The following is a 16439-nucleotide window of genomic DNA, read 5'->3' on the forward strand; positions in this document are numbered from 1 at the left end:
AGATAGACGACAAAGTATGGGAATATGTGCAGTGCAAAAATGATAATAGTAAGTGGTGAGCTAAAATAGAGTGGTGAAAAAGTAATCAGTATGTTTATTTTAAATAGTTATTTCACCCTCTAATTAAAACCAAGAACAGTGCAAATGACAAGGCAGACTTAACAAATATCGACTGCCACAGGAAAGGCCAACATGTTTCAGCCACCAGGACAAGGGGTTCCACAGGCTTTCTTCAGGGCCTCTGTTCTCAAAAATTTGCTACCGCTAATGTGAATAAACAAAAAATGTAAAGGTGAATCAGAAAAAGGATATAGTTGGACATATTAGTCCATCAACAGCTTGCTCCGTGTCAACAATTGGAGTGGTCTCACATCTAACAGAAGGGGGACAAACACAAGGCTCTCAGTCCAGAATGCACCGTATGTATAACCCTCCATTTCATACAAAAATAATTTTACTTAATTCATCACTCACCCAGGAGGACCGGGGAATGTACCTCACCTCTCCTGGACCCTGCTCAGGAAGACGGAGGCCCCGCTCTATGGGAGAACGGTGCGAGGTGTCTTAAGTAAAACATTATGCTCCTAGAGCGACCCTTGTTACTACCTAATCCACACCCAATAATTACACTTCTCTCCTACGTGCTCGTTCAGTGACATCTCAGCTCACTCTCTCGAGACTCCCCACACAAAACGATGTAAGTATGCGGAAACAATTGCTATCAATAAGGACACCTAGCGAAAAAAGCCTGTACTTGAATGAAGCGGCCTCCCGTTTGGGATACTCCTTTTATTTTAGGTGTCCAGTAGGACTCTGCTAAATGAATAGCAACCGTCGCACCAGTATGTACTGGTTGAAAGTGGCCATTCGCTCGGGGCTCACCTTCTATCCTAGTGTCATATGAAAATACGCTCTGCAAAGCATTAGACAGCCCTATACACTAATGAACGTGTAAGCTAAGCTTTGCCCCAAGAGAAACGCTCACCCCTCATACTTTCTATTAAAATTCTCGGACAACTCACGAGACCATTAGGGTAGGACGCCATCAGGGTATAAAGTACGCCTGCTTAATGAGTGATTAATGCGGCCCGAGTCACTCACCCAGGTGAGACTCATACGCTCCCTACTCATGCCAAACTGACCTGTCCGTCGTTGCCTCGTTGTAGGCACTGAGTCGGGGGGAGGCATCCACTTCTTGGGAAGGACAGTACTTGATTACGATCCTGATGGTGGGCGGAGTCACGTGACCCGGAACCCGCCCGTTTCATGACCCGTTCGCTACTGTGCATATCCTACAAACTTCCAGACCAGCATGTCATTGATACTGTCTAGATGGCCTTCAAATTAAGGCGCATTTCTGTATCTAAAATGCATGTGATGGATAATGTTTAAATCGTAGTGGAGATCACAACTGGATCTCGCGGGAGGGTAAAGGACTACAAAATGACGTCAAGAGGTGACGAAATGTAGTCCGAAACACCCCCAGGTTTCTCAGTACTCCAAACTTGCAGACCAATATTACAGACCAATATGCCTTTACTACTAAGTAGATAGCCTTCGAATTAAAGCGCATATATAATGCATTCAATGGATAATGTATAGATCGCGGTCGAGATCACAACTAGATCTCGCAGGAGGGTAAAGAACTACAAAATGGCATCACGAAATGACGAAATGTAGTCCAGAACGCACCCAGATATATTAATAGTGCAGGATGTTAAGAACTATTAAAGAACGATCTAGAATAGATCAATACCATTATGCCTAGCTATCAACCAGAGCAATCCTCTTTATATCTTCTCAAAGGGTAGCCCATGGGATGTCATCATTCAATCCCGAAGAGTCACTAGAAAGTTTATATATCCAGCGTTGTTCCTTGGAAAATAGAAGCTTTGAAACGTCCCCAATATGTGCTGCTATAAAGGGCTTTTCTAGGACGGTCCAGGTGAATTCCTCTTCAGTGTGTTAAAGTTCAACGAAATGTCTAGTGAGTTTGGTAAGAGTCTTTTTACATCTGAATGCACTCTTATGTTCAAGCATCCTGACGCGAACCTTCCGCGTTGTCATGCCAACGTACTTCTTTGCGCACGGGCAAGTCAGAAGATAAATCACATGTGTACTGTTACAGTTCGTGAAATGTCGCTGCTCCCAGGGATGCCCAGTGCCGATGTCAATTTCAGTGGTATGTCTAGTCTGCGGGCATATCGAGCAGCATCCACATGGATGGTGTCCAGATACTGCTGGTAAGTCCCAAAGGGTACCTATAGGGCGTTTAGAGGACTCCTTGGGACGTGTGTGTACCAGAACGTCACGCAGATTACTTGATCGTTTAAAAGAAAACAACGGGGGTTCGATTTTATCAGCACCAGCATTTAAAATGCGCCAATGGCGGTTCACAATCTTTTGTACCTGATTGGACTTAGTGCTGAAAGTACTCACAAAAGTGAGTTGGTTGAGTGTTGGCTTCACTTGAGGTGGTTCTAACAAGGATTCTCTGTGGTTGTTTGCTGCCTGCTTCCAGGATTGTTTGATCAGACGTTTAGGATAATTACGGGCTTCCAACTGTCGGGATAGGCTCTCTGAGTGTTTCAGGAAAGTCTCTTTGGTGGAGCAGTTCCGCCGGACATGGAGAAACTGCTCATAGGGCAGGTTGTCTCGTAGAGACTTAGGATGTTGGCTACCATATAATAGCAGGGAATTCCTTGCCATTGGCTTTCGAAAGAGTTCACTCTCGAGTCCAGTCGGAGTTGCATAGATCGATAGATCCAGAAAAGAAAGCCTTTCCTTGCTTATCTCCACCGTGAACCGTAGATATCGATTTTGGTTGTTAAGCCACTGGTGAAAAAGTAAGATAGAATCACGATTACCTCTCCACACCACTAGAACATCATCTATATAACGTTTCCACCACACAATTGATGAAAAGTAAGGGTTGGTGGGTGTTAGGATGTGCTGCTGCTCGAAGGTATGAACATAAAGATTAGCCAGGGACGGAGCAAAAATGCTTCCCATGCTCGTCCCTGACACTTGGAGGTAAGTGGTACCTTCGAATTGAAAGACATTTTCTTTCATCGCAAGCCTCGCCAGGGCCATGATGAATCTCACCGGAGTTGGAGAGTCCAGGGAGGGGCCGCATTAATCACTCATTAAGCAGGCGTACTTTATACCCTGAAGGCGTCCTACCCTAATGGTCTCGTGAGTTGTCCGAGAATTTTAATAGAAAGTATGAGGGGTGAGCGTTTCTCTTGGGGCAAAGCTTAGCTTACACGTTCATTTAGTGTATAGGGCTGTCTAATGCTTTGCAGAGCGTACATACTGGTGCGACGGTTGCTATTCATATAGCAGAGTCCTACTGGACACCTGAAATAAAAGGAGTATCCCAAACGGGAGGCCGCTTCATTCAAGTACAATTCAAAAAGAGGGGGTGGTGATGGACAGAGCATCTGAATTAAACAGAACACTCATACCCAGTCAAAAGATCAGGGCTTGATCCATCACCGTTTTTTAGCTCACTGCACCATCCCAGCTCAGAACCTGGCTACATGCAAATTAGTCTGTCCCTGGCCCAGTGCATCATGGGAACAGGGCAGACCAAACTACCAAGCCAATTCTTTACTGGAAAGGAAACAAGCTTCCGGGGACCGGTTTCTGGCATTGCAGCCGTCTTCGGCCCGGCTTGCTTGAATCCTGATGGTGCAGTGAGCAAGGGACTCACATCTGAGTATACCCTGCCACAGGATTCAAGCAAGCCGGGCCGAAGACGGCTGCAATGCCAGAAACCGGTTCCCGGAAGCTTGTTTCCTTTCCAGTAAAGAATTGGCTTGGTAGTTTGGTCTGCCCTGTTCCCATGATGCACTGGGCCAGGGACAGACTAATTTGCATATAGCCAGGTTCTGAGCTGGGATGGTGCCGTAAGCTAAAAAACGGTGATGGATCAAGCCCTGATCTTTTGACTGGGTATGAGTGTTCTGTTTGATTCAGATGCTCTGTCCATCACCACCCCCTTTCATGAATCGTTTTGGCCATTATAGGAGTGGCATGGTATGCTCAGACATGAGTCCCTTGCTCACTGCACCATCAGGATTCAAGCAAGCCGGGCCGAAGACGGCTGCAATGCCAGAAACCGGTCCCCGGAAGCTTGTTTCCTTTCCAGTAAAGAATTGGCTTGGTAGTTTGGTCTGCCCTGTTCCCATGATGCACTGGGCCAGGGACAGACTAATTTGCATATAGCCAGGTTCTGAGCTGGGATGGTGCAGTGAGCTAAAAAACGGTGATGGATCAAGCCCTGATCTTTTGACTGGGTATGAGTGTTCTGTTTGATTCAGATGCTCTGTCCATCACCACCCCCTTTCATGAATCATTCAAGTACAGGCTTTTTTCGCTAGGTGTCCTTATTGATAGCAATTGTTTCCGCATACTTACATCGTTTTGTGTGGGGAGTCTCGAGAGAGTGAGCTGAGATGTCATTGAACGAGCACGTAGGAGAGAAGTGTAATTATTGGGTGTGGATTAGGTAGTAACATGAGTCGCTCTAGGAGCATAATGTTTTACTTAAGACACCTCGCACCTTTCTCCCATAGAGCGGGGCCTCCGTCTTCCTGAGCAGGGTCCAGGAGAGGTGAGGTACATTCCCCGGTCCTCCTGGGTGAGTGATGAATTAAGTAAATTTCTTTTTGTATGAAATGGAGGGTTATACATACGGTGCATTCTGGACTGAGAGCCTTGTGTTTGTCCCCCTTCTTTTAGATGTGAGACCACTCCAGTTGTTGACACGGAGCAAGCTGTTGATGGACTAATATGTCCAACTATATCCTTTTTCTGATTCACCTTTACATTTTTTGTTTATTCACATTAGCGGTAGCAAATTTTTGAGAACAGAGGCCCTGAAGAAAGCCTGTGGAACCCCTTGTCCTGGTGGCTGAAACATGTTGGCCTTTCCTGTGGCAGTCGATATTTGTTAAGTCTGCCTTGTCGTTTGCACTGTTCTTGGTTTTAATTAGAGGGTGAAATAACTATTTAAAATAAACATACACTCTATTTTAGCTCACCACTTACTATTATCATTTTTGCACTGCACATATTCCCATACTTTGTCGTCTATCTCATGGTCAACATAGTGTTTGTGGGTTTGACTCACTGAGATTTTTCTAACTATTGGGTGTGGTCTTGGTCCCAATGATCGAGGGATAGACCACCCCATTCTTTCTGGATGACCAAATGAGAATATAGATCATCGCAAGACTTTTTGATGGGAATCCATGATCATGATTTCTCTGAGTCTCACTGACATTCACCTGTGGTCTTGATTTAGTTGCACAAGTATGTACCCTCGACACTCACAGACTGTATAGTGATTTGTTATTTACAACCGAACTAACAGTGTCTGTTATTTAGAGTAGGATCTATTGCACATAGCTATTTTGTATTAGACCCCTGGTTCTTTGTCTGTTGTTCTACTTGACTTTGGGGGATGTGTACCATGGCAGGTCTTTAAATATCCCTCGGACCCTTTCTCTCCCTGTGGTGTTATTTTGTAGGGAGGATCACCCTCTCTGGGCCTCGGTATCTGTTGTATAGTGCAGCCCAGATTAGCGTTGCCAGCCATCTGGATTAGCCACAAGGTCGTGAAGTTCTGCCCCCATTTGGATGGGCCCTGACCACTGGTTGCTGCTGTGGTTTTCTATGAGCCCAAGGGAGGTCTTAGTGGATATGGGGGTTCGCAGTGGGTGAGTTGCAGGTAGTCTCACTAGTTGGATGCGACCAAGTCAGCCGTGTCTTCTGCTGGAACTCCATCTCTGGGGACCTGCACGGTGTTCATGGCTGTCTTGCCGGGTCTTCAAAGTAGTACAAAAGGGGGTGGTGATGGACTGAGCATCTGAACCAATCAAACACTCACACCCAGTCAAAAGATCTGGGTTTGATCCATCACCGTTCTTTAGCCCACTCTGCCACCCCAGTTCAGACATGGCTATATGCAAATCAGTCTGACCCTGTGCCTCATGGGAACAGACCAGCCCGAACTGCCAAGCCATGCCTTCCCTGGACCGGAAACAAGCTTCCGAGGACCGGTTTCTGGCATTACAGCCGTCTTCAGCCCGGCTTGCTTGAATCCAGTGGCAAAGTGAGCAAGGGACTCACGTCTGAGCATACCCTGCCACACTTATGGCGGCCAAAAACGGTACAAAAGGGGGTGGTGATGGACGGAGCATCTGAACCAATCAAACACTCACACCCAGTCAAAAGATCTGGGTTTGATCCATCACCGTTCTTTAGCCCACTCTGCCACCCCGGTTCAGACATGGCTATATGCAAATCAGTCTGACCCTGTGCCTCATGGGAACAGTCCAGCCCGAACTGCCAACCGCTTTTGGCCGCCACAAGTGTGGCAGGGTATGCTCATACGTGAGACCCTTGCTCACTTTGCCACTGGATTCAAGCAAGCCGGGCTGAAGACGGCTGCAATGCCAGAAACCGGTCCTCGGAAGCTTTTTTCCGGTCCAGGGAAGGCATGGCTTGGCAGTTCGGGCTGGACTGTTCCCATGAGGCACAGGGTCAGACTGATTTGCATATAGCCATGTCTGAACTGGGGTGGCAGAGTGGGCTAAAGAACGGTGATGGATCAAACCCAGATCTTTTGACTGGGTGTGAGTGTTTGATTGGTTCAGATGCTCCGTCCATCACCACCCCCTTTTGTACCGGGTCTTCAGAGTAGGCCGCTTCGTCGTCTTTCACTCTGGCCTCAGCCACCAATTTTTTACTTTGGCCCCTGGAGCTTGCGTTTGTTCCTATGGTGGCATGGGTCATCTGCTTTTCAGCAGTGGGTCTCTCTGCCAAGCTGAGGCAGCTGCGTCAGCCGTATCTTCTCAGATTTTGTTTTGCTGGGCAGAGAGAGCCTAGTGTGTGGCTACCATCATGCGTGCCTAGCCACCCCTTCTCCCCACACCCCAGTAACGTAGTCTTTTAATTTCTGTATTTCAGGCCATCCAGTTTATTTAATTGGTGGTCTTTCATAGTTGCTGCACTTATTGTAAATGATTTTTGAATAAATGCAATAAACCTATTACCTACCTACAGTGGTCTTTGGGAGGTTTGAAATGGCCGTTTAGCACTAAGGGTTGAATGACTGCTCCGTAGGAGTATTCATATTCTGGGCCATAGTGTACTGATTTGGTTAAACGTCCACTTATACAGCAAGTGTTGCAGAGATACACTATGTATTTGTTTTCCACTGTCTACAGGTTTGGAGAACTGTCGGTTGGAAATTAATAGCTCTTTCCCTGGGCATGTATGGCGGCCTGTACCTCTATGAAAAGCTTACTTGGACAGCAAGAGCCAAAGAAAAAGCCTTCAAACAACAGTTTGTTAACTATGCAGCAGCTAAACTGAAGATGATTGTTACATGCACGAGCGCAAACTGCAGTCGCCAGGTTGAGCAGTAAGTGCCCATTTACCATAATAAAACTCTTCTTGTACATGAAGTGCATTGTTTTTCTAATCATGCCTTTTCATCCATAGTTTTGCTTAAATACAGTCTCTTTCTGTTTCTCCGATAACTGGGAATGTGTTTTACTTGTGCCCCTGTGGGATGTTCACTGGCTGGTACCACTCGAACACATATGAGGCGGAAGCATCTGTCCGCTAGTTACTACTGCCTCTTGGTTGTTGCATTTTTTTTCCTCTGCTACATGTTCTGAAATTTCATGAATATGGTTAGTAATGTACCTGCACATACAGCAGACTTAAATTAATGCACATTTTTTTCTGTGAGCCCACTTTCAGTACTTGACACCTTCACATGGCAAACTTCCTGCAAGGTCTTCCCTGAGCAAGTTGAAAGGGTTTGTTCTGATCTGTCTAGGTGCTCATGCACCTTCACCGTGTCCTGTTGCTGAGTGTGGCTGCTTTCTTGGCTCCTTCACGCAGTCAGAGCCCTTCTTGGAGGACTGAACACTTACTTTGACTCTTAAATGACATTAAAACCCATATAAAGTTTAAAATAAAACTACCAGTCTCAAAAAGGGTTGTGATAAAAAAACAAATGCCTTAATTGATCATCTAATGGCTTGGAAAGACTGCATGAACCTTCTTGCCCTCCTGAAAATCCGCAGGACTTCTCAGTGCCTTTCTTTCTCTGGAATCGCTACTACATTAGCATGCCCTCTATTAGACATTTCATATCATGTTTATTTGGTACTGGGATGTGGTGTTATGCACCATGAAATCTGCCAGCTGTTGTCATTAGAACCTCCTAATCTTTGGGAATGTTAGATTGTTTTCTATGTGAAAAAACCCAATCACAGCAACTGGGGGCAAGTAACTGGCTATTTTAGTGGTCCGCATTTCCTCAGATTACATGAAAAGTAAACAAAAGTAAGTGGTATGGTCATGCCGTGAACTTACTTAAGGATTGATAGCTGTTGAATGTGGGTAATATTTCCATTTGACTTACTCGTCAGACTTCCTGGAATGTTATTCTTTCTCCATACCGGGTGCAGGTCACAATGCTTATCTTAATATTGCCTTAAAACATTTGACTGTCTTGCTTCACTACCTTAGGTTTTCACATTAATCATGTCACTCTCACCACTTATTCACTTCAAATTCTAGCACAGGCTATACCTCACCCCGTTACAACTACTACGGATGGGGCTGGTGGACGAGGCAAGCTGCCTGTGCTGCTTAGAGGGCCTCATTACTTCACCTAGCATGGGAATGCCCACATGTGGAGCGAAATTGGCACGAGGTGTATTTTATTCTGTACCAGATAACAAGCCATTTGCTCCCACAGACCCCACTCGTCAGTCTCCTGGGCTATGTCAAAGATGTCCCTTCTGGTCTTCGACTCCTCACAGCTATGCTCCTGTCATTAGCGAAACGACTGGTGGCTATCCACTGGGGCAGAGACGCATCCTATTGCCAAGAACAACTTCCCTCATACTGGGATCTGATGTCTCCTAGATCCCGCCTGAAAGGCATCTGGGGCCAATCCTGGTCTACCTCGTCCAAAGAGACGAGACCCCCCCCCCCACCCTGTGTCGGACAGTGGCTCGCCTGTTGCACCCCCCTCCACCCCACATACGAGATGAACCTGCTAGTATGTCCGGCGACCCAGATGGCCTTACCACCGACATCCCCCCCCCCCCCCCCCCACACCCCAATTTCTGCAATCTTATCCCTGTATGAGTCTGTTCCATGCACAGGGTGCGCCACTTCCGTCGTAGCCGAATGTAACTGTGCGCACACTCTCTCCATCTGCTGGGCTTTATTCCTAGTAATCTTGGTTGTATACGGATATGATGAAGCCATAATGCCATACTGATGCTGTGATGTAATACTTTATCCAATATGTCTTCCACCTGCCTCTTTCCCCCTAAACTCCCCTCCCTTATTACTTGGAGGCCTTTGCCTCACTGTTGTACCTTTTACGAAATGCAAATAAAAACAGTTAAAAACATTTTTTCACTCTTCTGACTCCAGTGACTGACAGTGATTTGCATGCAACTCCTTCCATTAAATGCAGTCTGCCCACCACTCCAAACCAACCCTATCGAATTGGTTGCCAGTTTGCATCTGGAGCAGCCCCTATCCTCCAAGGCAGGGCAACTTCTTGTGGACTACAGGTCACCAGAAGTTGAGGGAAGATAGCTTCCACCTGAGGTTCTGTCACCCGGAACACATCAGCCCAGGACAGCTGTGAAGGTTCTACTTGATGTCTAGAGGATGTTCACACTCAAAAGCTAATAAAAGCACAGCTCGAGAATCTCATTCACAAACATTAAAATGCACTACCCAATAGTAAACTAATGGGTGTTGGACTCTTTTGTGTCCGTTTGTAACTTTAAAACATCAGATCATACTAGATGTATTATCCTATGAATTTTAGTTCCTTTTGGTTGTAACCCAGTGTATGGTGGTTTTTAGTATTTTGTGCATTAGCCCAATAAATGAACAAATACCGTATTTCAAACGTATTACCTCTGCATTACTAGAACAGTTACAGTCTTATGTAAAACACCCGGCTTTCCCTCATGTACTCAGGCTCAGTTCTACTTTTACAGCCTCCGTACTCCCAAACCTGAATAGGTATAATCTGTCGTTTGGGCATATGTGATCAGATAATTTGGGTAACTCTACCTTATTCATTGACAGACATTGTTGGCATGCTGTAAGGCTCTGTGCTCGCAGCTCTTATTTTCTTAGATATATTCTCCTCCCCAAAGACAAACATAATTTGGCTTTGACAGACACCCCTATGCTGATCTCCATTCAGAATAAGCCAGTTGCAGACTGCAGATTTGCAGCCTGCCAGTACATGCAGTACTATACAAAGCTCAGAATGTCAAGTTCGCAAATAATTATTACCCTCCTTCCCTCAAGTACACAGCGTATCTATCGCCTGTCTGTTATCGTTAAACTCTGCTGCACTTTTCATATATAAAGCACTTGTTAGGTAAAACCTTATTTTCACTATATTGCCAAGATATACCTTTACCGGTCCCTTCTGAACTGCCTAAATCCACTTTTACCCGCTTCTTTTGTGCGTTAACTACTTCAAGCTCTAAGCATGTCTCTCTTTTTCTGTCAGCTGGCATCTCTAAAGTTAATTATGCATCTTCCTGTCTTTGTTCTTACTCCATAGGAAACTCTAATTCGGTCCATCCACCAATCTCCCCGCTAGCTGGTCACTACACCTAACTCCAACATCAGCCAACCATCTATATACTTTCCTCCCATTTTTTTGTTTTGCAGCAGCTAGTGCATACACTATTTTTTAACATTCATGCTCCTTAGCTAGTGATTTCTTTTGCGGTTTAGCATAACACATTAGTTTAAGTTATGTATGTTGACTAAGGATTTATTTTTTACTCTTATAGGGAAATGTGCTCAACATTTGCTCAACTATGTAATCAAGTTGAAATCACTGAGAAAAATCTGAAAGACAACATTGGCAAACTATCCCAAAAAATCGATCTACTAGAGAAGACTCAGAAAGATTCAAAGGTTCTAAGGTAAGTTTTCAGAAATTGATTTTTGCAGCATACTGTATTGGTACACTCGAATAGACGTCACATTTTAAGATTTTCCATTGTATTTTAATGAATGATCAGATGTAAATGTTGGTTATGTTATGCCATCTATAATCAGTTAATGTGTGAGCACTAGTGTTTGAAGGTGGCCTTTTACTTCTTTGTGATCTAGTATTTACTAGGAATCCGTTTCAGTTTAATTGAAGAAGACATGAAGTACTCCTCTAGCAGGTCACAAGAGAACTAATCACACAGAGATAAATGTTTCGTTAATTCGATATGTCATTTCTAATAGGTTTGCGATAGGAATGCTACAATCATTACAAATCTTTCTTCTCTGCATCAATCGACCTTGTTTTGTATTGCTTACATAAAGTAAGCATTCATCTTTGTAAAGCTCTGTTCAAGGACAGCCTTACTTCTCCTTTTGAAAATTTTAAGCACAAAGGGCTAGATGTACGAACGTTAGGAATTTTAGGTCTCAGCTGCGAGTACGCCATCAACTAAGTCCTGGACTTTCAGGAAATAGAAAGGATACAGCATACTTGACTCTTATTTAAATTATTACAACCTTCGGGACGGAATTATAACAGACAGGAAGGTATTGCACTGAGAGGATATAGCCCTGAAGAAGTCGTGGGATAATGTGCTGGGGGACCTTGTTAATAAACCAAACTGAGTTGCAGTATTGTGCTATGACCTGCAAATGTTATCCTTCCATAAAGTGGATTGTAGTCAAATTTCAGTTCCCTGTCTTTTTATCATGTAGCATGGGCAGTAGAATGAATGAATAGCTTGGTAACTAGGAAAAACTCCAATATTGAACGGTGTAGGTGATGAGCAGTTATCGGGGACAAAAGATGACCGATTTGATGGCATTCGTAGCCCACCTGGCAGATCGCGTACTTTTAAAAAGAAGGACATGTTTCTTTTGAGTTTAAAATGCCCTGACAATTAAAACACAAAATTGCAATTTGCTCTGTAGCAAGGCTGGTTGCCCTACATGGTGTTTCACTAGCCACATTCCTAAGTGCTAACTTTAATTTTGGGCTGGCATATCCTCAAGAAGGGAAGAACTTGTTGCAGAACCGGTTTTCCCCCAGGAACAGTGGATCACTATGCTGGGTACACCCCACAGGTGTGCCGAGCGCTCTTCAAAGGGTATCTTGGATTTGAATAGAGCGGGGTATTATGGCTTTATTTGGTGACCAAACTGCAGGAAGAGGTGGGAAGCATAGCCTCATGGGAACTATTGCCCCGATGGCTAGTGTGTCCTCCCCACCCACAAATGAGAAAATAGCATAAAAGTGGAACTCCAAACCCACAGCCCTAAGATCACTACTGTACTGGGAAAAAAGACAGAAGAAGGACTGCCAGCTCCCTTGCCCCAGCAAAGAGGATGCACACAAAATTGGACTGCATCTGCTGCACCCAAAGGACCTGCAAAGAGGACTCTGCCTGCTGTTCCCTCTTGAGGAAGAGGGCTCCAGCGGTGCCAGGACCGAAGAAGTGATTCCGAAGATTAGGTGACTTGACTCCTGTTAAGCTTTAGGACCACCAAGAGCATAAGAAACCTGTATGTGTCAAAAGCAGAACTGCCAGGAACGCCTGTCCTCAGATGAACGACAGCCGGGCAACCGAGTCTAGACCCTCCTGAGGTGTCACCAAGCCCATAGGACCCTTAGGCAACATCAATGTGGACTTTGTTTGCCCTGCAAGAAAGAATTGCTCACCTACAAGCAACTGCTGAAACCAGAAGACCAGTTGACCTGTGGCATCAGGACATGCACTAGACTCCAACCCCTGCACTGTCTGAGACCGAGAAATGGTGACAGAAATTAGGACACCCTTGGATACCATGGTGGCCCCGGAATACTCACCACATTTTTGCAGTATTTCCAGCATACTACAGCCCAAACATCAGAACCACTTCTTGGCTGGACCGCGTTAAAGGAGGAAAAGCCACTGAGTACCCGACGACTGCTAAAAAGTGAAAGGTAATTGTCTCCCTGGAACTGAGTGGTCCCTATGACTGGTTCCCACTCCACTGTGGCCCGTCCAAGCTAAAAGGAGTAGCCCTACTAGTGAGGTGGCTAGGAACTGCTCAACCGATTTACGATTTATTGAAGCTTTTAAAAAGAATGTATTTACCCTTGAAAAATCTTCTCTCCGGAGCCCCATAATAATTGTTTTTGTTGTTTTGGTGTCTAAATTAAGATAAAAATACTCTGTTTTCATAATTTGCTTTTGGATTTGTATTGTGTTACATACCTGTTGTTTTGGTACTTCTAAATCCTTTACACTTGTTCCTTTGAGTAAGTCTGACTACTCTGTGCCACAGCTACGCTGGACTGAGCTAGGGGTTTTATTAAGGAGATCTAACTGGATATGATAAAGAGTTCAGCTTGTGTTTAGCAGTACCACTCAGCTAGTAAGATCAATTAACAATCATCTAAATTGAAATAAGGCAGAAATTGTGTTTGATTCTAATTGGCTCATTTTTAATCGGTCACTTTCTAATTTTTTCAAATTGCTGTTGAAGTTATTTTTTTGCACCTTTTGAAATGAAGGGAACCATGGGTATGCACCCAGATAATCTGTACTGCCTCAAGATAAATGAGCTGAGAGCCCTGTGCAAGGACATGGGAATAACTCTATGCCAATCTGCTAAAATAAGAGATTATAAGAAGGCCCTTAGACTGGGCTGAGGGTAGAAAAACCCCTACCCTCTTAGGAGATGAGATTACACCCAACATGGCATGACGGGACGAAAAGTTATAAAATAGAGTTTTCAAAAGGCTCCTAAAAAATTCGCCTAGGAAGGTGCAACTCTTGACCCCCTCCAAGCCCAAAGGGATGGGGTATCTCAGAAAGAACTAGGACCCTTCAAAGGCTGGGGTGTGCTATGTCTGTCAGCAGCCAAAGGGACAGGTTGGAGACTCCGTTTGCATTAAGAAACCTCCTAATGGTAGGCAGTTCACAGGGATGTCCAATGTAGGTTTGGAATGGAAGTTGGGCAAGTAGGGGTTATGGAGAAGTCACCTTAGTGTCTGTGGGAGGTGTCACTGATAAAGCCTAAGCATTTCCAATATTGTGAAGCTTAGGCAGTGGGCTAGAAATCAGCTGGATGTCTGGTAGATGTTTTGAGGGATAACAGGAGCCAGTATGACTAACGTTGTGGATAGACTGGCTTTCTCGGAGCAGATCATCCCAGATCTGTTACACAAGGCTGTCAACTTTGACAATGAAGTAAAGTGTCACTCACTGGCTTAGGTGAACTTTGGGTGGGGAGCGGTACTGACCTAAAATGGTAGCTGTGTCCCCTGCAATCCAAGTGACATGTCTCCTGGAAAGTGACTTTGAAGCGTCTGCTTGGGCAGATGTTAAAAGAAGTATCCAGGCAGAAATGCATAGTTCCTTTGAATGGGTGTGTATGGCCACCAGGCCCAAACTGCACTTCAAGAAAGTCTGAAGCCTAGATTAGTTGCCCAGGCCCCCAAGAGCAAAAGAAGGGGCAAGAGGGCTGGGAACCGACCTAAGAGGTTCCCAAGTTCCAGAAGGAGTACAACACTGAGAGCGAGGGTCTGGAGTCTTAAGGTGATAGTGCTGCCCGAAGGGACCTGGCAGAGCTGCAAAGAGCAAGAGCACCCTGTAGGGAGGACTTTTACTAGGAACAGTGGAACTGTCCAACTCTTGACGGCCTTCACCAGCAGGCTGAAAGGCAGGAAAAGGGAGATGTCCGTGGTACCCACAGGGTCTCCTGGGAAGAGGAAGTGCTCTTAGTGAGGCCCAAACTAAGGGCAATCAGGAGATTGGTGATCACAAAGTAATACAGAGCATTCCTTTTCAACCTACCCCATTACATCTCCCTGGCTGGACATCTTGGACAGACTAAAACCTGAGACAGGTTAGTTAACCATTCTATTGGCCCCAAATGTCAGAGAAAGTCAGAGCTATGTCGCTCATGTCACCTGTCAGGCGAGTGGCAAGGCAGGGCGCACAACCAAAGGCTCCCTTAATCCCACTACCTGTGGTTGGGATCCCTTTAGGAAGGGTAGGGATTGACAGTGTTGGACCCCTGGACTCTCGAACAGCCTCTTGAAACAGATTTATCTGGGTGGTCGTAGACAAGATATCTAAAAGCCATGCACGTTGAAATACAATGGCTAGAGCCCTATTTGGCATCTACCCCAGGAGTAGGTTCCCTAAGGAGGTAATTTCTGATATGGATACTACTTTCATGTCCGCATACCAGAAGGCTATGTGGAATTAAGTTGGTGTTACAAGTTTACGACCCCTAGACCTATGGTTTAGTTGAGAGACCCTATGCGCGGTCCCTTGAACTTGGTTAGAGAGGGTGGGAAGAAGCCATCAAAGAGCCCAAGCAGGATGTAGTGGACTATGTATTGCATGGCAGAGTACATGAAGAAGACAAATAACAATCTGGAGGCCAGCCAGGAGATTCTGAACAATGGTATGATCAGATTTCCTCCATGGCCGAGTACCAGCCAGATCAGAAGGTGTGTGTTTTGGAGCCTGTGTCTCCCAGGACACTCCAGATCAAGTGGACTTGACCTTACCCAGTACTGGAAAAGAAAAGGGAGACCAACTACTTGGTGGACCTAGGCACCCCCGGGAACCCCCCCTCAAGGTGATCCATGTTAACAGTTTGAAACCCCACCATGACACATCTGACATGACTATGCTCATGGTGACAGATGGTGGGGAGGAAGAGGAAAGAGCATCTGCCAGGCTTTCTGTTCGGTAATGCCAAAGGGAGCTCAGGGAATGCAGTTTTTCTCTCCTCCATCCTAACTGAACAGCAGCAGGGGGGCGGTCTCCAGTTGCTGGGATAATTTGATGGGCTGTTTTCCCTAACACCAGGTCAGGCATAGTGGTGTGTTGATAAAATAGATACAGGTGATAGTTGATACCTGTAAGAAAGTAAAATCTACAAGCTGTCTGACCAGTTAAAGACTAGTATGAAAGCTGGAGCTCATTGTCCGGACAGATGTACCAGAATGTGGGATTGAAGCAGTGTTGTCACAGGTAAATGATGAGGGCCAAGAAACATTTATTAACTGACGACTCCTCCACAGAGAGTAGCGTTGGTGTGCCATTGAGAGGAAAGCCTTCGCTATGATTTGATCCCTTAAGAAGCTAGGATCCTTTATATTTGGGACTCACTTCAAGGTTCACACTGGCCATAGGCCTCTCAAGTGGCTCATGCAGATAAGAGGAGAGAACCCCAAACTATTGAGGTGGCCCATTTCCCTGCAGGGAATGGAATTTACAGTGGAACACAGACCTGGGAGTGACCATGCCAATGCAGAAGGCCTTTCCAAGTTTTCCCACCTAGATGATAACTACCAGGATAAGGGTTAGTTGCTTATCACCTTTCATCTGGAAGGG

General features: G+C 45.3%; 1 protein-coding gene across 1 annotated transcript in view; it reads left to right on the forward strand.

Moving 5' to 3' along the window:
- The window catches only part of MFN1 (mitofusin 1), a 209148-nt gene that overhangs the window by 163750 nt on the left and 28959 nt on the right, over nt 1–16439 (forward strand). The window contains exons 16-17 of the mRNA XM_078666485.1: nt 7239–7435; nt 10875–11009. Coding sequence (XP_078522611.1) covers nt 7239–7435; nt 10875–11009 — 332 coding nt within the window. The remainder of the gene's footprint in view (nt 1–7238; nt 7436–10874; nt 11010–16439) is intronic.

The sequence above is a fragment of the Lissotriton helveticus genome, chromosome 11, assembly GCF_964261635.1.
Source record: "Lissotriton helveticus chromosome 11, aLisHel1.1, whole genome shotgun sequence".
In the NCBI taxonomy this organism is placed as follows: domain Eukaryota; kingdom Metazoa; phylum Chordata; class Amphibia; order Caudata; family Salamandridae; genus Lissotriton; species Lissotriton helveticus.